At 36.3% G+C, this 23,686-nt stretch overlaps 1 protein-coding gene across 3 annotated transcripts in view; it reads right to left on the reverse strand.

Annotated features, from left to right (window-relative positions):
- Window positions 1-17,380, reverse strand: part of COG6 (component of oligomeric golgi complex 6) — a 91,671-nt gene extending 74,291 nt beyond the window's left edge. For 2 of the 3 annotated variants that reach the window (XM_081128420.1, XM_081128419.1), the window contains exons 1-4: window positions 17,100-17,319; window positions 16,241-16,384; window positions 11,724-11,795; window positions 7,633-7,691 (exon numbers count right to left, since the gene is read on the reverse strand). In XM_081128420.1, the coding sequence (XP_080984546.1) occupies window positions 7,633-7,691; window positions 11,724-11,795; window positions 16,241-16,384; window positions 17,100-17,252 (428 nt within the window). In that variant the 5' untranslated portion in view covers window positions 17,253-17,319. Of the gene's footprint in view, window positions 1-7,632; window positions 7,692-11,723; window positions 11,796-16,240; window positions 16,385-17,099 lie in introns of all 3 variants that reach the window. The other variant, XM_081128418.1, reaches the window with a different exon arrangement.
- Between the last annotated feature and the right edge of the window lie 6,306 nt (window positions 17,381-23,686).

Consider the following 23,686-nt stretch of genomic DNA (forward strand, 5'->3'; position numbering starts at 1 on the left):
GCATGCTGGGACCGGCATGCGTTCTCCATTTCCAGAAGCCCCTTCTACAGGGGAAAGAGAAGGCAATGGGAAACAAATCCCAGAAACACTAGCAGGGAAGCAGAAGGTTCCCTCCCTGAACCTCAGCGGTGTGTCCCTGATGCCACCCACACCCTGGAAACTCATGTTAAAGCTCCGAAAGTCACAGCTGTGGCAAAGGAATGACCAAGGTCAGGGCATGGAAGGCAGGTGTGACTGGGGCAGGAGGCTGGCTGGGAACGGGATGTGGGCTGACAGTCCGACGGAAGAGGGCCTCCACGGTTAGTCACAGACCAGAGTGCAGAGAATGTGAGCAGGGCTGACGGTGTCCTCGGGAGGATCGGAGGCTAAGGATCAAGTGGCTACAAAAACCAGGGAGCTGGAATGCAGCAGAGGACGAGGTGGCCAGAGTCCCTCTTTGGGTAGAAGCTACTAGAAGCTACACGGGGGAGCCCTGAGCTCCCAAGGAGAGCCCCAGAGATGCTGAGAGGGAAATGCACTGAGCACATGTGAGCTCTGGGCTAGTGTGGGAACCAGCAGGTGCAGCTCCCAGTCAGGGGGCCCTTCCCTTCCGTCAAGGTCAGTTCCTGGTGTTTTGCAATCAGACCTGGAAGAACAAGGCCTCCCGGCACCCCCCACCCCAGATTCAGCCCCTAGGGGTGAGAAAGGAAAGCGAATGAGAGGCAGGAGGCAGAGAGTAAGGAATCTACTGGATCTTATCTTCTACAGGAAGGGGACCTTAGGCGGGGGGTAGCAGGGAGGTGGCGGAGACTGGTTCTTGGGCATGTAGACATTGTGTGGGTTGCCTGGGTTGTAATAGGTGCTGGCAGCTGCTTCTGTCGCCTTGGCTCTGGCTGCAAGAGTGGAGGGGACATCAGGGGAAATTACCGGTGGTTCCATGGGCCCAGGGTAGGGAGGTGGTGGGCGCTCACATATCCCATGGCCTTGTCCATTATGGGAGGTCCTAGATAGAACTCAGGTGCCGGTGGTGGGTAGGGGTAGCCAGGAGGGCAGGGGCACATTCCATTGGCGATTGGCAGTGGAAAGACATAGACCCCTCTGGGCAGGTAGGAGTACCCTTAGGTTCTGGGGGGAGGGAGGGTGCTTTGCCTCTGGAGACTTGAGATGACACCTGTAGCTGTTTAATACTCCTGGATAAAACTCTAACCATTATCATACAGGATTTAAAGTAATTATAAAACTTCATAAAATTCTTTGAGACCATACAAATTAACCATTTCAACTAAAATATTTTTGGAGCTTCTTTTGAATCTTTAGAGTCTTTGTTAGGTACAAAGGAAAATTAATCTCTTTATAGTTTCACTTCGTTTTTATCAAGTATTACCTATCTTGATCATACCCCTTAATCATTAAAGTTAATTCCAAAAATATGGTTTACTATATTTAAAATTGATTCATAAAATAAAAACTTTCAACCACAGGTTCTAAATCTGCAAAATATATGTTTAAGAATGACTACACTGCTAAAGCAAGGGTTTGGTATCTCAAGATGACAACTTTTAAAGTAGTGATGGAATAAATCTAATAATAAAATTATACTATTCTTTAGTTTTACCATATATATTCCTCCCAGATAAAAGTTCACAACCATTCTGGCAGAAAGTTACTGTTGGATGTATCAGCGATTTGGTTTGGGAGTATCTGTGTAATCGAATAACATTAGCAAGAACCTACAATGTGTAAAGGCCCTAAGCTGGTGTGACAAAAGGTACATATGATCCACACCTTGCCCAAATCTTCATGATAATGGAAGTATGGTATCTTTTAGAGGGTTTTTAATATCTAAATAAAAATTACATAAAACATTAACATAAAACATATAAATAGTTATTATAAATAACTTCTAGAGTATTTGAGATGTGTTCATGTACTCACTGTGTTATATATTTAAAAAATGGCAGATACAAAAAGGGGCAAATATATTCTAGGGAATAATTGCAGCAGATAAAAAATACTAGATCTATCTATATGTGCTAACAAAATGATTTACGAAGCATTTTATAGGTACAAAAAGCAAATCATAGAAAAATGTTATAGCAGCCCCCATTTATTTAAAAAAAAAAACTATACACACATATACATGAATTTTTAGGACATGTATTCATATATTGCCTGAATATTTAAAATAAACAGACTATTTAATCTTTATAATGATTTCTTCAAATCATCCCAGAACATGATTTATGAGTATTGTAGTGCTGTTTTCCCCCCTGAAAATATGCGTCTGTTGTATTTTAACGCTACCGTCTAGGCTTACCTCCACCAAATAACTTCAAAATCACAAGAAAAAGGCTAACAGAAAAAAAATGAGCATAAGATATAATCAAAACAAAAACTGAATAAATATAAATGGAAAAACAAAATAAAAAATGTTGATTCACCAATATTCAATGAAATGTAAATTAAAAGTGTGACACTATTTTTCATCTATGAAATTGGCAAAGTTTTTAATGACACTACCTAATGCTGACAAGGGTTTAATAAAAGATATTCTCATATATTGCTGATGGAAGTGTAAATGGTATATAACCTTTCTGGGGAGTAATTTACGCAATATACATCAGGATATTTTTTTAAAGTTCCTACCATTTGATTCATTAATAATATAGGAATATATCCTATATCGTAAGGAAATTATCTGAAATGCACATAATGATTTACAAGAATTTACCAAACCATTATTTTTAGTAATGAAAACAATACAAATATTCAATAACTTAAGAATGCTTTAACATATGTTGGTTTGTTCACAAGACAATGCCACCATTAAAAAATAACAACACAGTTTTTCAAAATAAAAACATAGGAAAATGCACATAAAATATTAAGTGAATAAAGTAAAATATAATTACGTAAAATAAAATATACATACTCACTCTGGGAGGAAATACACCAAAATGTTAATAGTGGCTATGTCTGGGTGGTGAAGTTATATCTAATTTTAATTTTCTTCTCTAAATTTTATACATGTAAAGAGAGAAAGAAGAAAAGAAAGAAAGAAAGAAAGAGAGAGAGAGAGAGAGAGAGAGAGAGAGAGAGAGAGAGAGAGGTCTGATGCTCCCCTGCTTCAGACATATGCTTCTGTAATATATTTTTATATGTATATTTGTACAAAAGCAACAGTTTTATATTTTTGTGTTACCAATTCAAAACCTTAAAGTAGTTTAAATAAATAACACAATTAAAACTACGAAAAAAAAATAATAATAATAAATACTGAGGTAAAATGAGAAAGCAAATAACACAGCTGAGGAAAACTACTGCAGTTAAGCGCAAAATAGCCTAAGCTTCCTAGCCACTACAGCCTATGTAGAAACAACCTGTGCTGCACAGCTTTCTTTGTCTAATAAAAAGGGAGAGGAATGGAGGAGTAACAATCCCTGATGTATGTCAAGCAGTGTTCTGCACCTATAAAAATCATTTAATCATCACATAGATGATATTCCCTTTTATCAGATGTGGAAACTGAGGCTTTGGGAGATTAATAACTTATGCATAATTAAAAATCTAATGAGATCTTACCCAAGATTTATATTAGAATTGAGATTTTTGTCTTCAAAGCCTACATTCTTTCCACATTAACATATTATACCTAAAAAAGAAACATTTACCAGAGACTATTTTTCTGAGTCCAGAGAGAAATTTGGCTAGTGGGCCTTTACAGGAGATAATAAAATATATATAATAGACAGTGATTTCAATAGTATTAAAAAAGATAGAAGAATGATCACGTAGATTTAGCCTTTCCAGATCATCAATGAAACACATCTTCTATCAACTAAACATTAAGGGGAAATGTTAAGTGGTAGTTCTATGAAGACAATGCTACATCAAACTTTACCTATTAGAGCGTCAGCTGTCACAGTGACTGACCTCCATCAAAACCAGTTGGAAAAATATTCGTATCCTGTGTACACTTACTGTCTGAATGAGAATAACATGTTATCCAAATAAGCCCATCAAATTTCTATTTCTAAAGCTAATTGCTTAACAAAGTTTCTTGTAAAAAAGAAAATTTTAAAAGTTACTTAAAAATTGAAAAAAAGAAGATGGTGGCATAGGTAAACATGGTACTCGCCACCTCCCACAACCACATCAAAATTACAACTAAAATACAGAGCAACCATCACTCTGAACCACCCGAAATCTAGCTGAACATAAGTCCTACAACTAGGGAATTAAAGAAGCAGCACCTTGAGACTGGCAGAAGGGGAAGAATCATGGAACTGGCTGGTCCCACAATCACATGTGGCAATTTAAAATTGGGAAGGTTATCTTGGATACTGAGATTTCTCCCACACCAGGCCCCCCAGCCTGGTAGATTCCATGCCAGGAAAAACCAGAGGGGATTGTGGCTGAGTGACATGAGGCTGTTAGAGTCAAAGGCAGTTCCTCTAAAAGAGCCCACACACGGACTTACTCAGACTCACTCCCTCCAAGCTCCAGCACTAAGGTAGCAGCTTGAAAGGATCTAGGGACATATGAGGAGGACCTAACTTCTCTAGAATCAGAGCAAGAGCTGGAGGGGCAGTTTTGCCCCAGACAGAAGTACTGGCAGAGGCCACTGTTCCTTTGCAGAGCCCTCCCTGCCACAGAGACCACAGGCAGGCACCATATCTGAATCTCCATCAACATGGCTCAAATTTTTCACACTGCCCTGGTGGTTCTGGGACCCTACCCTTCCCTACTTACAGGCTCACCCAAGCTTTTCCATACAACAGGCCTCTCCTGCCTCATGCTTAGAACTTTCCTAAAATCTTGTTTTCTCTCAAACAAGCAGAAGCAGGCCTCAGTGTGCCCTGTACCTCTCAATAAGTGGTCCCAGGCCTGGCACTAGCAGTAGCCCACTTTCAGTCACAGTTTGGCTTCTCCTGGGAACCTCCAAGCCCAACACAAGTAGCAACCATCTGCAGATTGCTCTGTAACTCATGCTGGGTGGCCCCAGGCAGGGCATTGGCAGTGGCTGACTCTTCACTTCCTGGGAGGCTCCAGAGCCATTGCACCTGATGGTCAGCTTCAACCATGGCAGATTAAAACCCTACCACCTCCACGAGTAACACACTCAAGGGGCGGACTTGGTGAGCACCAAAGCCCCAATGAAGCAAGTCCTGCTCCATGGGACAGGTTCCTGCACAGTAGCTCCTTCACTGTAGTCACAGCCAATCCTTGTAACTGATTGGCCTGGGGGGTCAATCCCTCCCCGTGACACCATTAAACAAGGCTCAACTACAATAGGACAGTGCACACAGCTCACACAAGGGTGCCCATCTCAGGTGACTGGGGAGGCTGAGCCACTGGGCCCTACAGGACATCTACTACAAAAAGCCACTTTACCAAGTCTGGGAGACATATAAGATCTATATAATACATAGAACACACACCAGGAAGCAGCCAAAATGCAGACAAAGGAACATGTCACAAATGAAAGAATAGGAGAAATCTCCAGAATAAGAACTAAATGAAATGTAAGCAAGAAAACTACCAGATACAAAGTACAAAACAATGGTTATAAGGATGCTTGAGGAACTTACTGAGAACTTCAAGAATCTTAATGAGAACTTCAAAGACCTTAGTGAGAACATCAACAACATAAAAAGAACCAGTCAGGAATGAAGGATGTACTAATTGAAATAGAGAATAATTTACAGTGAATCAACAGTAGAGTAGAGGATGTCAAGAATCAAATCAAGAATTTGGAATATAAGAAAACAAAAAACACCAAATCAGAACAGCAAAAAAAAATATGAAGATAGTGTAAGGAGCCTCTGGGACAACTTCAAGGGTACCAATATTTGCATCATGGGTATGCCAGAAGGAGAAGAGAATGAAGAAGAAATTGAAAACCTACTTGAAAAAATAATGACAGAAAACTTCCCTTACCTGCTGAAAGAAAGAGACTTACAAGTCCAGGAAGCAGGGAGGGTCCCAAACAAGATGAATCCAAAGAGGCCCATACCAAGACACATCATAATTAAAATAGCAAAGGTTAAAAACAAAGATTGATTCTTAAAAGCGGCAAGAGAAAAGCAATTAGTTACCTACAAGGGAGCGCCCATACAACTGTCAGCTGATTTCTCAACAGAAACTTTGCAGGCCAGAAGGAAGTGTCAAGAAATAGTCAAAGTGATGAAAAGCAAGGACCTACAACCAAGATTACGCTACTCAGCAAAGCTATCATTTAGAATTGAAGGTCAGATAAAGAGTTTCCCAGACAAGAAAAAGCTAAAGGAGTTCACCACCACCAAACCAGTATTATACAAAATGTTAAAGGGTCTTCTTTAAGAAGGAAAAAAAAGATCAAAATGTGAACAACAAAATGGCAATAAATACATATCTATCAAGTGAATCTAAAAATCAAAATAAACCAACAAGCAGAACAGAAACAGATTCATAGATACAGAGAACATTTTGACGGTTGCCAGATGGGAGGGGATGTTGGTGAAAAAGGTGAAGGGATTTAGAAGTATGAATTAGTCATAGTCCATGGACACAGACAATGGACAGGTGAAGACCTGGGATGGAGTGGAAGATGGGTAGGGGGGAACAAAGGGGGACATCTGTAATACTCTCAACAATAACATAGTATTTTTTGAAATGGAAAATAAAAACTCTCTGCCAGCTCCTAGGAATCTGTTATCATATTTTCTGCTACGCTATTTTCATTTGATACAGTCACACAAATGTCCACTTGGCACAACATATCTATAGCCCTTGGGATACTAGAATGTCACAAATTTTCACTTGCCAAAAGCATACCAGGCCAAAACACTTTGATAGGCTTACTAAAATAATGAACATAACCTTACTTAAATAGTTTTGAGAAAATATGAATAGAAGCACAGTATTCTAATATTGCCTCCTGTAGACATTAATTGTAATACCATTTATGTTACAAGCTCCAATACAATGCTTATTTTTCAGTTTTAATTTTATGTTCCTTTCCTGACATTAGAATAGTTGCATTCCATATCCATGCACTCAAAAATTTTTTATTGAATCCACGTTTTAGGTACTGGAGACAGAAGGAGAATAAGAAATTGTCACTGTTCTCAAGGAGCTCACAAATCAGTAGGAAAAAGAGACAATCAAATCAACAGTAAATTACAAAAGACATTACAATACATGAATCCATATTATACTCATCTTCATTCACACATTGATTCAGTCAACAATTATTAGTATACCTATTTGTAAACCACTCCAAAAAGAATTTATATAATTAACTCCTGAATACACCAGAGAAAACTGCTCATAGTTAAAAGAGAGACAATGATTGTTAAAAAAATTTATTAAAAATCTAAAAATACTTACATTTTTAAAAGCAATCATTTTTTAATTCTACAGCAAACAATAAACAACACACTGTCACCGCCAAAGAAGGAATACTCTCTTAACCTCAATATCAAGTTTAATGTTCCTAAGCTCTTGTTTTATGTTTATTTTACTCTTGGACAATAGCTTAGAACCTTATATGTTGTATCAATTTTGAATCATGTTTTTTATTATTTTAAGTTTGATTTGGTTTTATCTATAATTTTCTGCCTATTTAATCTCCAAATTAATGAAGAGGTGATTATATAAGGAAAAACTTACCTTTCAGCTTGAAGCTTAGTGGTTTTAACTATTAAATCTTGAGTCTGTTCCTTTGCTGCCTAAAATTATAAACATATCTAGTATCAGTACATTTCAATTTTATTATACTTCAGAAAACTATTACTACCACTTACTGAGTTCAGACTTATAGCAAATGAGATCACACTCCACAACTCAAAAGTTTATAAAATGCCTGAGTCGTAACTGAAACAGAAGTTTTATGGTTCATACACTACTTTACCAAGAGGAACTCACTCAATGTTCTCAAAACACACATAATACTAAGGCTTACAGGAAAGAAAAGGATATCAAGATGCTTACTAAGGAATTTAACAGTTCATGATGCTTTTTGTGAAACAGAAGCATTGGGAAGAGCAAGTCAAGAATGATGAATATGACTTCAGTTATGCACATGTTGAGATTCCATGAGACCTGTAAGTGGAGTTGTAAGTTAAGTCACTAAAATACTATAGAACGTGTCAGAAATGCCCAAGATGGAGATAAAAATTTGGAAGCTGAGATATACAAACTACCCTTCATATAGGATTTTAGTTAAGATTAGAGGCAGCCCCACCTAAAGGACACAGGGCTGTGTCTGACCAAGTTTCATACCAAGCATTCCTCCCTCCCACAATTCAGAGCTGAAAGGATCGGGAGTGAAAACTTGAAAAATAAGGTGTTCTAACCAAAAATAGGCAAATATTTATAAAGTAGATTGAAACAGAAGACAAATGTAGTCAATCAGATTCTCTCAAAGACCTCAACAAAGGCATTTAACAATGAAGAAACAAGTGGTTGTAAGGCAAAAAGAGACAGAGGGTCCATGCCTTAAGGGGATATTAAGTGAGCCAGAATTATATATATATATACATAAAGCCACTAGTGAACAGAAATTATAAAGTAGACAAAAACACAAGAGCGGAGGGCAGTCTGTTAAAAAAGGGATACCAGAAAAAACACATGAAGATGCTGGGTCATTTTCATGCTAGGTCAGTACAAAAAAGAGGCAATGTTCCTAGAGCTAATGTTCCTAGAGCTGCATTAGTTAGATCTAAAAACACCCCCAACCACCACCAAGTTCTGGGTTCTTAAAGGCCTAATCCAGATTGTCAATGAAATTTTCTGTTTTACTGATTTATACACCTCGTGTCAGTCAGTAACAGAGCCCCACCACCATTTCTAGGGAAGCTATTTAGAGTCTGTGTTCCTTGCAACCAAATAAAGTGCCCAACAAATAGTAGATATTTTTAAGAAAATAGATTTAAACCTAAATAATTCAGCAGATCACAAACTTTTAATGAATGGAACTGACCATGATAGCTCCCATGGTAGTCTTCTAAAATTATCATTCTTCAAATCCAGTAACTTCTTCAAATGCTTATCTTTCCTAATGTCATTTTGCTTTAAAGATCCACTTCCACCCTTTATCTTGCCTTGTACAATTTTTTAAAATATACTATTTCAATTCTAAAACTTACTTACATTTTAATATTTGTGAAAAAAAGAGTTCTTCACAAAATCACTATCATAAAATGCTTACTGGCTTCTTTTTAGTCTCAGTCATTATGAGGGTATGTCTTATAAACAGCACTGTCAATTAATCACTGAAATATTATATTTGAGTACAATGTTATGCAATAAGAATTTTTGAGTATTTCCTGACTCTTCACTTACAAATTGTAGTGAGGATTCCAAAATAATGTTTAATAATACTAGTAAAGATCATTATCCTAAAACAATTTTCAGACAATTTATCTTAAATATTAAAGATTACTATTTTTCATTAAATAAGAAACATATCACTCCAAATATAATTTATTAAAGTAAAACCACAGCCAAAGGGATAAACCATAGCATGCAAAAAATTACTAATTAAATTTCTAAATGTATCTCATAATATCAATTTCTAAAATGTCCCAAATCCAAAGCATTTTAGAAAAAAATAATTAACTAATTAAATTATAACACCCTACAAGTAAAGCCCTTATAACACCTTATAATGTAAAAGAGAGGGGAGTTACCAAGAAATACTTCTCTTTATAAATAAATGAATTGAAAACACTATTCTAGAGTTGATAGTATAAATGGGTACTATTAAAATTACAACAAAACTATATCCAAATAAATTACTGCCAGTAAATGAACAAAACTTTCAAAATCATGGATCTAATACCTACTTATCTAAGAATCAAAAATGAATGTATTATTCTGGCCAGTTTTGCTCAGTGGTTAGATCGTCAACTACAGACCACCAGGTTGTGAGTTCAATTCCAGTTCAAGGGCACGTACCTCAGTTGCAGGCTCAATCCCTGCCCTGGTCAGGGTGCATTCAGGAGGCAACCAATCAATGTGTCTCTCTCATGTCAATGTTTCTCTCTCTCTCTCTCCCCCCCTCCTCTCTAAAAATCAATAGAAAAAAATATCCTTGGGTGAAGATTAACAAACAAACAAGCAAAAGAATGTATCACACGTAAGTGAAATAACATGATTCTTGTCCTTTTCCACCTAACTTATTTCACTTAGGATGGTGAGTACTCACTGCAATGCAGATCATGTATATAGAATTGTACACCTGAAACCTATAAAATGTTATTAACCAATAATACCCCCAATAAATTTAATTAAATTAAAATAATGAATGTAAACAGTAAGTAGTATAAAATATTTTTAAATATTCAGTATAAAAACTATGAGGATATCTTGCAAGTGCTGATAATGTTCTACATCTTGATTACTAATGGTTGATTCACAGGTGTATAAAACTATGAAAATACATGGATTTGTACACTTCAAATAGATGTAGTTTATTATTGTATATAAATTACTTCTCAGTAAAGTTGAGATAAAAAAAAGAAAGAAAAAAGTTTTATGCCATTATAGGGAAGAAAGAAGACTGACGATCCAAAGAAAATACAAAGGACAAAATAGATGACACTTTGGGATTTAAAATACATATAAACTGTTTTGAAAGTAGCATAGAGTAATACTTTGATCTTTTACACTTCAAAATAGGTATGATAAAAAGAATAAAAATATAATTAAAGACAAGAATTAGAAAATAAGAGGCAATACATTAAGAAGAGGAAACTAACGTAACACAAAATATATGATTAACATTACAAAATAAATACAAGAGTATAATACAGAAAACCTTATAAAGTATAGTATGAAAAAAGGCATTAAATCATAGAAGCTACAAGATGAGAAAAGGAAATTTTTAAAAAGTTAAAAACAAAAGTCAAATAAAGTCAATTAAGCAAAAGAAGTAACATGCAAAAAAAAGTGAAATGGCAACAATTAGCAATTTATATGGTTATTTAAGTAGAGTATTAACAAAGATCTGAAGATTAGAAAATAAATATGCCAATAATATCTGATATATTATTTAAGAATAAAAAAGTTTAGACAAGACTACGAAAGCTAAAATTTTAGAAACAGGGAATCAGCTAGTTCTACAGACAGATCACACAAGTCACTACAATTATTTTGTGGAATGTGCATAGATTCATGATTCTTCCTACAATAATTATAGCTGTCAATAAGTCTAAGAGAGTCTTACAAGTAAAACTTTGGAATAAAAATGTGAAGATAGTAGCCATAATCATGAAAGACACTTAACTTAGGAAGAACCTATTCTATTCACTACTCCAGAATTAGATGACTGAGGGTAATTAGATCAAATGCTAACTCTACAGCCAAACTAGATGTTCAGAACAGCTTTAATAAACAGACTATGAGTGAAAGTATACATATTTTCCTGAGATTTTTTTTGTTTTAGTCGGAGCATGAATCATAATTAAGCTGGTCTTTATCAGGCATAGCATTAGTTTGAACTTACTCCTAAGGCTTTCTATTATGGAATTAATTTCTACTGGGCTTACGGGATATTTATGGGATTAAAAGGTTTATCAAAATTCTACACAATTAACTCTGGAGCAGCATTTCAAAATATGAAGACTTCTGGAATTAACTGAACAATACTACAAACTTCCTACAGGGCATGATGTAGTAAATAACCATACATTTTGTAGACCTATCCAAGAGTTACTTTGTACCAGGAACTATGCTAAAATCAAGCCATTATACAGTACCTGCAGGCGACTTGTCATATCTTGACAACAGCTACTCATTGCTTGAACATCTTCATTTATGCTTTCAAGTTCCTAAAAAAGGGGAAAAGGAACATCATTAAATATACTGTTAAAAAAAATTTCTCTTCTTAGCCAAATCCTGATTTTCAACCCAGGAATTTTTTTGACCAAGACATGACAAAATATCCCATATCTAAGACTGGAAATTATTAAAAGGAAATTACAAAAAAACTAGTGAAATAATAAAAAACAGCAAATGCTTTAAAAATATTAATACCTCTGTATTCAGAAATTCTAATACTAAGAGTTTCTCCTAAGGAATTAATCAGATAAGTGTATGACAATATACTTGAGGATGATCAACACAGTTGCCTAAAACAAACGGAAAATGTGAAACACTTCCAACCACACAATGGAAATCTGAGCATACATTATCACTGAGTATGTGTGTGTACACACACGCGTACACACACTTACTGACTATATAAGGTTAAAAAAGTATTATGAAACAATACATAATGTCTCCCCATTTTTTAGAAAAATATATATATATATATATATGTGCAAAAGAACACAGAAAAGGCCATAGAATAAAATACTACCAATAGTTATTTCTGGATAACGGGCTCATAAATAAATTGTTCTTTCTACTTCTGACTTTATTATCTAACTTTTCTATGATGAATTATTTGTAACTTTTAATTAATAAAACAAACAAATTTGAAAACCCCACAAATAGTGCCTATTTTTCTAAAGTCATCACATATTAAATCATGCCACAGATCTGATAATTTTCACAGTAACATTCTCTCCATATGTATTTCCAACCCCAGCCCCCCCAAATACATATGAATTTAATTGGTTACTAAGTCTTACCATTTACACCCCTAAATGTATATGTCTTATCCATTTCCTTTCTACTATCCAAACAACTACTAATTTAGTTTGGGTCAACTGTTATCTCTTCCATGGAATGATTTTTTTTTTTAAGTCTTCTAATAGGTCTTCAGACTCTACACTCTTTGTTGAACCATCCTCTAGATTTGACTGAACCAATATCTTACTATGAAAATATATTGTCACAAAATCACACTTAGCTTCATACTTTGCTGTTATCTTCTTTTTCCCAATTCAGTTCGGTGTCACATAAAAGAAAGATATGCAAGGAAAGTGAGTTTCAGTGGTAAACAGGGTCTTACTGTTATCACTTTCAACACAATGCTCATACCTTCCAATAGAAACTGGACAGTTTTATGAAGGGACTGAACAATCAGGGGCAAAAGATAAGAAAGCAGCTAAGCACTGGCCAAGTAGCTCAGTTGCTTAGAGCGTTGTCTCAAAACGCCAAGGTTGCACGTTCAGAACATCCCTGGTCAGGGCACATACAAGAATCAACCAATGAATGCATAAATAAGTGGAACAAAAAAAATTGATGTTTTTCTCTCTCTCTTTCCCTTTTTGTCTCTAAAATCAATAAATAAAAATTTAGTAAAAAACAAAAAAGAAGAAGAAAGAAAGAAGCCAAGCAGGGCTATAAGTAAAACATAAGGAAAAAACCAGAGTTAGGAAATCACTTATAAGAATATGAGCATAAATCTTAGTTCTAGAATTAAGAATTTTTCCCCTTCTCTCTATTAAGTACTTTAAATTATAAAAAGTATAGCACCAGATATTTTCAAATGTTACTCTTTATATTTTACTATAATCAGTATGTAATTCAAGTTACTAAACTAAGTCCTAAACTGTTTTGACATAATAAAGTATGATATCAATTAATGTCAGCAATAGCAGATACACAAACCCATCTCCCCATTCCCTCAAATCTTACCATATAATCTAATAAAACTAGTACTATGACATTATCAGTCAGCTAGGTCAAGAATAACTACTCCTAATATTATATTTACTTTAGCTACCATAATACACTAAGTTGGTTTGCTTTGTAAATTAATAGAAATTATATATCTTAATATATTACTTAAATGCAGAGATCTGCTAAATTGTAATTCAAGGGCCTTTTACATTGTTTGTAAAGTCTTGGAACTTAAAGTGTCTTCTTTTTTCCCCAACTAAATAAAATTATAGGTTGTGAAATACAACTAGAGTATCATCAATTCTTTAAAATCTTTTTTATTATCTGGAATTTTCAAAAATATCCAAAAGTTGAGATAATATGAATGCCCATGTACATATCATCTGGTTCAACAATTACAAACTTGTGCGTGACCACCTTCGTTTCATCTCTCTACACACTTTCTTCTCTCTCCCCATCCACTTGCTCCTTCCCCCACAAACTGAATCATTTTGAATTCCAAATATAATTTCATCAATAAATGTATCCATATATACTTCTAAGAGGACTCTTAAAAAAAATCACAATGCTATTTACACATCTAAACATTTAACAATAACCTCCTAATATAAAATATCTAGTAAGTGATCAAATTTCCCCAATTGTCTCAATTTCTTTCAATCTGTTCAAATAAGGAACCAAAGAATATTCACAAATAGTAACTGAATATTTCTCTATTTCTTTTATTATTATTATTGCTTTGAGAGCAAGAGAGAGAGAGGAACATCAATTTGCTGTTCCACTTATTTATACATTCAGATCGAACCCACAACCTTGGCATATCGGGACAACACTCTAACCAACTAGCAACCCAGGGAACGCTTTTTTTTTTTTTTTTTACAATTTATTTGTTGAAGAAACCAGTTCATTTGCCCATACAGTTTCTGACATTCCAGATTTTCCTGAGTCTTCATAGTGTTAATATACTCCTCTGTCACCTGTTATTTCCTATAAACTGCAGCAGTTAGATCTAGAAGCTTGATTATATCTGGTTCAATTTTCTGGCAAGAATTCTGGTGTTGTATACCTTTATTGATAGTCATATATAATGTTTGTTCCTCTTTTTATGAGGTTAGCAGCTAGTGATGACCAAAGGCTAGATCAGCGGTTCTCAACTGGGGCAATTTTGCCCTCCAAGGGGGCATTTGGCATTGTCTGGAGATATTTTTGATTGCAATAACTGGGGAGAAAGTGGTGCTACTGGCATCTAGTGTGCAGAGGCTAGGGATGCTACTAAACATTCTATATTGCAGAAGATAGTCCTCAATAATTACCTGGCCCAAAATGTCAATCATGCCAAGGTTGAAAAACCCTAAGCTAGACCCACACATTCAAGAGTGGTTGCAACTTCTAATCTAGTTCTATCATTTCTTCTTCATTTATTAGATGGAATATTTCTATAAAGAAAAGCTTTGCCCAGCTGGCATTGCTCAGTGGTTGAGCATCAACCTATGAACCAGGAGATCATGGTTCGATTTCCAGTCAGAACACATGCCAGGTTGTGGCGTTGATCCCTAGCAGGGGGTGTGCAGGAGGCAGCCAATCAATGACTCTCTCTCATGATTGGTGTTTCTATCTCTCTCTCCCTTTTCCTTCCTCTTTCTGAAATTTAAAAAACAAAAAAGAAAAGAAAAGAAAAGCTGGCCCTCAACAACCACAGGTAGTTGGTACAAAAGACAGGATAAATGTTTGATGCTTTCCTTTTATTTAGCAGTTTTCAAAATAATTAAGTTGGTTACCTTATATCCATGAAAGATAACTAATAAGGGTTCTGTTTGGTTTTCAATATGATTATGAATTCATGGACTACACATGAATTCATTGTTTCAACCCACCAAGTTATTCTTATTGATGCTCAAACGGTCCTATGTTTGGCCAGTAGAAGCCTCTTCAAGTAGCTCCAGTCTTTCTGATAATTTCCCAATAGTCATAGCTTCCTTGCTTTATGGTACTGTTAAGATTGTTTCTTTCAGTGAAAAGGGGTGTTTAGAGACTCCAGTCTGGATGTGCTCATCACTACTACTTCTTCCTTATTTTGGTGAACACCACTTAACTTTCCTTTTAAACTTCCAGATTATTATCCTTTAATCAGTAAAATCCTCCTGTTTAAAATGTTTTTATTAAGTACTCACTGAAACCATGTATAACTCTCCCATACAATTCACACAGAAATATTAACTATATAATATTATGTTATATTAACATAATTAATATATTACATGATAAATAAAATAGAACATAAAAAATATAACTCATTTTTACCCCATGATGAGTAGACTGTTCATTCAAATATGAGGAATCATTATTTACATACTTAAGTATCTCCATTGGAGATAATTAAGATTAGCCCCTCCAAGGAAGGTTCATTCAATGAGGGACTATCTCTACTGGAAAACCGATCAGAGAAAAATTTTTTTATTGTTTAAAAAGCTAAAATTCCTAACAGAATATCCTAGAACATAACTTTCTAATTACCAGCATTAGTGGAAGTCACAGATTCAGAAATCACGCTAATCCAAAGATCTAGATGCTTCAGAAGTAAATTTTCTATTTGAACATGAAACATGAATAGCAAATATGTCAACCTAATTCATAAAAATACTTAGTACAGAGCCAGGTATACAGTAAATTTTCAATAAATGCTTAATGAAAAGAGTTTACATACTTCCTTCACTTCCTTGAAAATGCTTACAAATTCTTCATTGATGGCTAAACTTCTGCGTTCAATATCTCCGCGTAAATTTCTTCGAGTCCGCAAACTATTTTCAACAAAAAAGGTTGAAAGTGCCTTAAGAGCTTCCAACATCTCCTAAATAATTGATAGAAAAAAAATTATTAGGATCAATTTTCAAATGTTTTCTTAATCTCAAGCCAAAAATTAATGAAATCCTTTTCAAATAATTTTTTTCCATTAAAAAACCCAATTTAGATGTGGACAGCTATTTTGCAAAGAAATACAGCTTGAGCCCACAAATCATAGACAGTACTTAGATAACAACAACAAAAACTAGTAAATACTATTTCACTTTAGCCATGAGCAGGTTCTTTCGCGTTACATTACATAAAATATAATGTAAATAAGAAATAAAATAAAGTATTACATAAAATAATTTCATATTTTAGTTGTTTTCACTTGTCAGTGGAAATGCTCAATTATACCTAGCCCCGTTCTCCCGGTCCTCCTGGCCCCCGATTCGCGTTGGCTTAACTTGTAATCTGCGCTTCGGCATCAGTTTCCCACCCAGCCCCGAACGCTCCCGGCTCAGAGCCGCCTCCGAGGTTGGAGAAAGGGACTCCACGGTTTGCCTCCGGGATCCAAAGTTTTCAATAGGAGCAGTACCCAGGAAACCCCTTCGCTTTTGCAGGGGCCCCTCGCCTCCCCCGTCTCACCCTCTCCGCGCAGGTCTGGGGTGCCTCCGCGGTGCGCAGGAGGGGTGCGGGAGTGGGTGCCGGCCAGACGCCGCCCCTGGCCCGGCTCAGCCCCGCGAGCGACGCGGGTACCCGGCCCTGCCAGCGCCGGTTACCTTGTCATTGTCCAGCCGAGTCTCCAGAATCTTATGCAGCTTCCGCGACAGCGGGTTGTTGGGCTGCGCCGAGGTCCCGCCGGCCCCATTGCTGAGGCCGTTGGCAGCCCCGGACGCAGGGACTGCGACTACTTCCCCGCTACCCTCGGCCATAGCGCCCCGGGTCCAGCCCCAAGCTCGGCCGCGGCCACCTCAGCCCGGCCGCGCGAGTACTGCGCGTGCGCAGAGTACCGCGCATGCGCCCCTGGGAAGGCTCTGCGGAGACTCCGCCGCTCAGCCAGGCTGGTGGGAGCGAGGAAGGGGCGGGGAGTTAGAGGGAGGCGGAGCGAAAACCTCAGCGTGGGAGGGGTGACCGACGGGGTCGGGAATGGCCGTACATAGAGCTCGGAGTTAATATTTATAGGATTAAAAGGATTTCGGAATCCTGAATCTAAGAAAGTACAAACTAAGTATTAGGAAAATACAACCAGACCTATGCCTTGACATATAAGTTCACTAAAAGTTAATTGAAATTAAATTCACCTCACCCGAATGCTTTTCTTTTTTAATTTTATTTTATACTTTATTTTTTCCATCACCATTTATCCCCTCTATGCCCTCTTCCACCTCCATCCACTCCTCTCCCCCACCCTTCCCCTTTTTGTAAAAAAGCATTTATTGAAGGTATTTTATGAGCCAGGTACTCCGTTAGGCATTGGAGGTTCTACATTTTGTGTCTGAGACAAAAGACTTAATAAATGTTATTAGATTGGGATTAGTGAAGAAAAAAACGAAGTACTGTGCAATTAAATAGTAATGGAAAGGCCTGCTTCACCCAGGAAGGTCTGGAAAGTAATTGCCCATTAAACAGATTTGAAGAATATAAAATACAGAGTAAAATCATTCCCAGGCAGGAGAAAGTGTAAATGCAAAGGCCCCAAGCCAAGAAAGAATTTGTTCCACAAACTGCCAAAGCTGGTGTGGCTGTAAATAACAAGGAAATAAGTAACAAGATGAGAAATATATTCCTAGGAAGGTCTAGAGAACAAATATATATATTTTTTTCTTTTCTCACCTTTTAAATTTTGGGTCAGAATAAAATCCCTGAACCTCTTGTGGTTCATCTGTCTGTTTTTAAGCCAGTACCATGATGTTTTAATTCATATAGCCTTGTAGTATAGTTTGATACCAGGTTCTTCTTTCTCAATATTGCTTTGTCTAGTCACGGTCTTTTGTAATTCCATATAAATTTTAGAATTATTTGTTCTATTTCTATGAAAAATGCCTTTGGTATTTTAATAGAGGTGCATTGAATCTATAGATTGCTTTGGGTAGTATGGACATTTTAACTCTATTGTTCTTCCTATCCATGAGCACAGTATATACTTCCATTTATTTGTATCTTTTTCACTTTCTTAAATGTCTTATAATTTTCTGAGTACAGGTCTTTTATCTCCTTGGTTAAATTTATTACTAGGTATTTTATTTTCTGATGCTTTATTGTTTTATTAATTTCTCTTCTGAAAGTTCATTATGGGTGCATAAAAGTGCAACAGATTTCTGAATATTGATTTCGTATCCTGTTATTTTACTCAATTCATTTATCAATTCTAGTAGGTTTTTTGGTGAATCTTTAGGGTTCTCTCTATATAATATAATGTCATCTGCAAATAATGACAGTTTTCCTTCTTCCTTTCCAATTTGGATGCCTTTATTTCTTCTTGTCTAATTGCTCTGGCTAGAACTTCCAACACTATGTTGAATAAGAGTAGTGAAAGTAAACATCCTTGTCTTATTCCTGATCTTAAGAGAAATAATGCTTTTAGCTTTTTCCCATTGAATAAGATGTTAGCTGTGAGTTTGTCATATATGGCTGTTATTATGTTGAGGTATGTTCCCTCTGTTCTTACTTTGCTGAGAGTTTTTATCATAAATGGGTGCTGAATTTTATCAAATACTTTTTCTGCATCTATTAATATGATCATGTGATTTTTATCCTTCATTTTGTTTATGTGGTTATCACATTTGTTGATTTGTGGACATGGTACCAAAATTGCATCCCTGTAATAAATCCCACTTAATCATGGTGTGTGATCATTTTGCTGTATTTCTAAATATGGTTTGCTAATATTTTTTTAAGAATTTTTGCATCTATGATCATCAGGGATATAGGCTTATAATTTTCTTTTTCTGTAGGTTTGTGTGTGGATTTGGAATCAGGATAATGCTGGCCTCTTAAAATGAGCTTGGAAATCTTCCCTTCTCTTGAATTTTTTGGAATAGTTTGAGAAGCATAGGTGTTATTTCTTCTGTGAAGCCATCTTGTCCTGGGCTTTTGTTTGTTGGGAGGTTTTTTTATTACTGCTTCAGTTTTGTTCATTGTAATTGGCCTGTTCAGATTTTCTGTTTTTCTTGATTCAGTCTTGGGAGGTTGTACGTTTCTAGAAATTTAACCATTTCTTCCACAATGTCCAATTTGCAGGCATATTAATTGTTGGTAGCATTTCTATATGCTCTGTATTTTTCTGGTGTCATTTGTTACTTCTCTTTCATTTCTTATTTTATTTATTTGGGTCTTTTTTTTCTTTGTTTTCTTTTTTTGATAAGTCTCTTTAAAGGTTTCTCAATCTTGCTTATCTTTTCAAAGAACCAGCTTTTGGTTTCATTGATCTTTTATATTGTTTTTTCAGACTCTATTTTGTTTATTTTTGCTCTAATCTTTATTATTTCCTCCCTTCTACTTTAGACTTTGTTCGTTATTGTTTTTCTAGTTCCTTTAGGTGTAAGGTTATATTGTTTATTTGAGATTTTTTTTCTTATTTCTTGAGGTAGGCTGTATTGCTATGAATTTTTCTCTTAGAACTGTTTTCACTGTGTCCCATAGATTTTCAGGTTATTGTGTTTACATAGCACAAAGTATCTTTTGATATCTTCCTTGATTGATCTCATTGTTAACCCATTCATTGTTTAGTAACATGTTATTTAGCCTCCACATGTTTGTGTGTTTTTTAGTTTTTTTCTTGTAATTGATTTCTAGTTTCATACCATTACGGTCAGAGAAGATGCTTGTTATGATTTGTCTTCTTAAATTTATTGAGACTTGTTTTGTGGCCTAACGTGGTCTATTTTGGAAAATGTGCAGTTGAAAAGAATGTATATTCTGCTGCTTTGGGGTGAAATACTCTGCAAATATCAATTAAAACTACCTAGCCTAATGTGTCATTTAAGGCCACTGTTCCTTTGTTGACGTTTTGGCTAGAAGATCTATCCATTGATGTTGATAGGGTGTTAAAGTCCCGTATTACAATTGTATTTTTGTCTATCTCAACCTTTATGTCTGTCAAGATTTGCTTTATATATTTAGATGTTTTTATGTTAGGTACATAAATGTTCACACCGGTTATATCCTCTTGTTGAATTGATTCCTTGATCATTATGTAGTGTCCTTCTTTGTCTCCTATTATACCCTTTGTTTTAAAGCCTATTTTGTCTAAGTATTGCTACCCCAGCTTTTTCATGTTTCAATTTGCATAAAATATCTTTTTCTATCTCTTTACTTTCTGTGTATGTCTTTCCATCTGAGGTGGGTCTTTTGTAGACAACACATATATAGGTTTTGTTTTGTTATCCATTCATCTACCCTATCTGTTTTAATTAATCCATTTACATTGGAAATGATTATGATAGGTATTTAATCATTGTCATTTTATTATTCAACTTTATGATTCCTCCCTTTTTTATGCAATTTCATTGACATTTCTTATAATACTAGTTTGTTGGTGATGAACTAGATTAGCTTTTTTTTTTTGTCTGAAGCTTTTTTTTTTTTTTTTTTTTTGTCTGGGAAGCTCTTTATCTATCCTTCAATTCTAAATGATAGCCTTGCAGGGTAGAGTAGTCTTGGTTGTAGGTCCTTATTTTTTATCACTTTGAATATTTTGAGCCAATCCTTTCTGGCCTGCAAAGTTTCTGTTAAGAAATCAGCTGATAGTCTTATAGGAGCTCTCTTGTGGGTAACTAACTGTATTTCTCTTGCTGCTTTTTAATTTTTCTCTTTGTCTTTAACATTTTCCATTTTAATTATGATGTGTCTTGATGTGGGCTCTTTAGGTTCATCTTGTTTGGGATTCACTGTACTTCCTGGACTTGTATGTCTTTTGTTTTTACCAGATTAGGGAAGTTTTCGGTTATTATTTCTTCAAATAGGTTCTGGATTTCTTGCTCTCTCTCTTCTCCCTCTGGTACCACAATGATGAGACTGTTGTCCCAGAGCTCTTTTAAACTATCCTTATTTCTTAAAATTCTTTTTTATGTTTGGTGTTGTGATTGGTGTTTTCTGCTACCTTGTCTTCCAAATTGCTGATTTGATCCTCTGCTTTAATCTGCTGTTGATTCCTCTTAGTGTATTCCTTATTTCAGTTATTGTATTCTTTCTGACTAGTTCTTTTTTATGATTTCTTTGTCTTTTTTTTATGCTTACTATCTCTTTGTTGACATTCTTACCAAGTCCTTTGAACATCCTTATAACCATTGTTTTGAACTCTATCTGGTAGTTTGCTTGCCTCCATTTCATTTCGGTATTTTTCTAGAGATTTCTCCTATTCTTTAATATGGGACATGTTTCTTTGTCTCTTCATTTTGGCTGCTTCTCTGTGTTTGTTTTTACATTAGGCAGGTTCCTATATCTCCCAGTCTTAGTAGGGTATACTTATATAGTAGGTGTTTTGTGGGGCCCAGTGGTCTCCCTGATCACCTGAGCTGGGTGCTCTAGAAGTTTCCCTTTTGTGGGTTGTGTATGCCCTCCTATTGTTTTTGAATCTTGGTTGCTGTTGTCATGTCACTGGGTAGGATTGACCCTTAGGATAGCTGGCTGTGAAGAGTAGCCATGACCATAGCCTAAAAGATGATAGACAGGGGCTGACCCCAAGGAGCAGAATTCACCCTAGCAGGATATGGTCCCTGCTGAGGCCTCTCTTTGGGTACGCTACTTATTAAGCTAATCAAATGGTGCTATGTTGTGGTCTGAAACCAACCACTGGGTATGTTGGTTCTTCTGGGGACTCTTGAGAGGGACTCCAGTGTAGGTCAATGTCAGAGGATGCCTGTAACTGGCTTGGGGCTACGTGTTAGGAACTACAAAACTATCAGTGGTTGGTATCTGCCTGACTAGTGCCTGGGTGTGCCTGGGAAAGGCAAAACTGCAAACTGAGGCCAACTGCCACCAGTACCTGCCCTGGACCAGGTCATCAAAAGGCCCAAGGCAAGCAGAGGCTTGCCACTGCTGCCTCTAAGGCATAGCCATTGAAAGGACCATGGGCAGTACACAAGTTGCCTGAGGCAGGGTCTCAGGACATTACCAAGATGGGGCAAGTTATGTTCACCAGGTTAATACAGATTCAGATTTGGCACCAATGCCGGGCCTGAGGCCACTCAGCAAGAGTCTCAGGGTATATGGAAGTCAGCTGCCACCCTCCCAGGGCCCGCAGACCTTTGCAGTAGGCAGGGTCTCAGGGATTCATCAGGCTAAACTGGTGGAGTTCACCAGATTAATGCAGATTAAAATTTGGACCTGTGAGGGGAAATTTCCATACAGAAAAGGTGGCACCTGTTGACTGTGCAGGAGGACAGCCCTTGCCCTGAAGCCACACAATTCAGTTTCTCCCTGGTGTCTGTCATCCCCCACCCCTAGCCGAGTATGACTGCTCAGGGAGTTTCCATGGTGGAGCTAATGAAGTTTACCACGCTAAATCTGTGTGGTGGTGGGAAGGACTCAACACAGGAATATTGGCAGTTGTCCCTCAAGCCCTTGCCACAAAGCCACACAACTCAGTTTCTCCTGGTATGTCTCGGGCACCCCCACCTCACCCCCACCATACAACACTGGGTAACTCAATTTTTGCCTCCAATTCTTAATCTCCTCTTCTGTAAAATGCTATACCACCACCGGAATTAGTGGTTAATGAGGATTTGATTAAGTATACAAGATGTATTATATAATACATAAAGTAACATGTAGTTGGCACATTAATCTGAGCTATTTCATAGCATCATCAGTGAAATTATACAGTAATCCTTCATTCCTGTCCAAGTTTCATAAACAGTACCACATTCTCAAACAATACATATGTATTTTCTCACATTTTCTATTCACTTTGAATTTCAAGTTTCATCTGGCACACACATGTACATGAATACACATAAATCCCTTTTTGATAGTAAAATGTAAATATTCATGTACTTTCTGGAGTTCCAGCTATGTCCTCTTATCTTTTATGGAGGCATGTATTCTCCAGAAGCAATATTCTGATTGTGTTTCCTTGCCTGCTCTGGGGTCTCAATATGCAGGGTTGCCAGCTGGCCTCTCTCATTTAACACATACCACATTTAAACACATACCACATTTAATTACTAGATGTGATTAATTTAAACAGCCACAGTTAATATTTTTGTTGTTCAACTTCTATATAAAGTAGCTTCCATATAAACTATATATTTCCCCTTTCTATTTGGCTTCCCCCTGTTGCCATCCTGCATGGGCCTGACAACCTTTTGCTTTTAATGGATTGCTATTGATTTTTCTTTGCAGAATATATGAGCCCGCGGCCTCT

Source organism: Miniopterus schreibersii (genome assembly GCF_964146895.1).
Source record: "Miniopterus schreibersii genome assembly, chromosome: 2".
Lineage (NCBI taxonomy): Eukaryota > Metazoa > Chordata > Mammalia > Chiroptera > Miniopteridae > Miniopterus > Miniopterus schreibersii.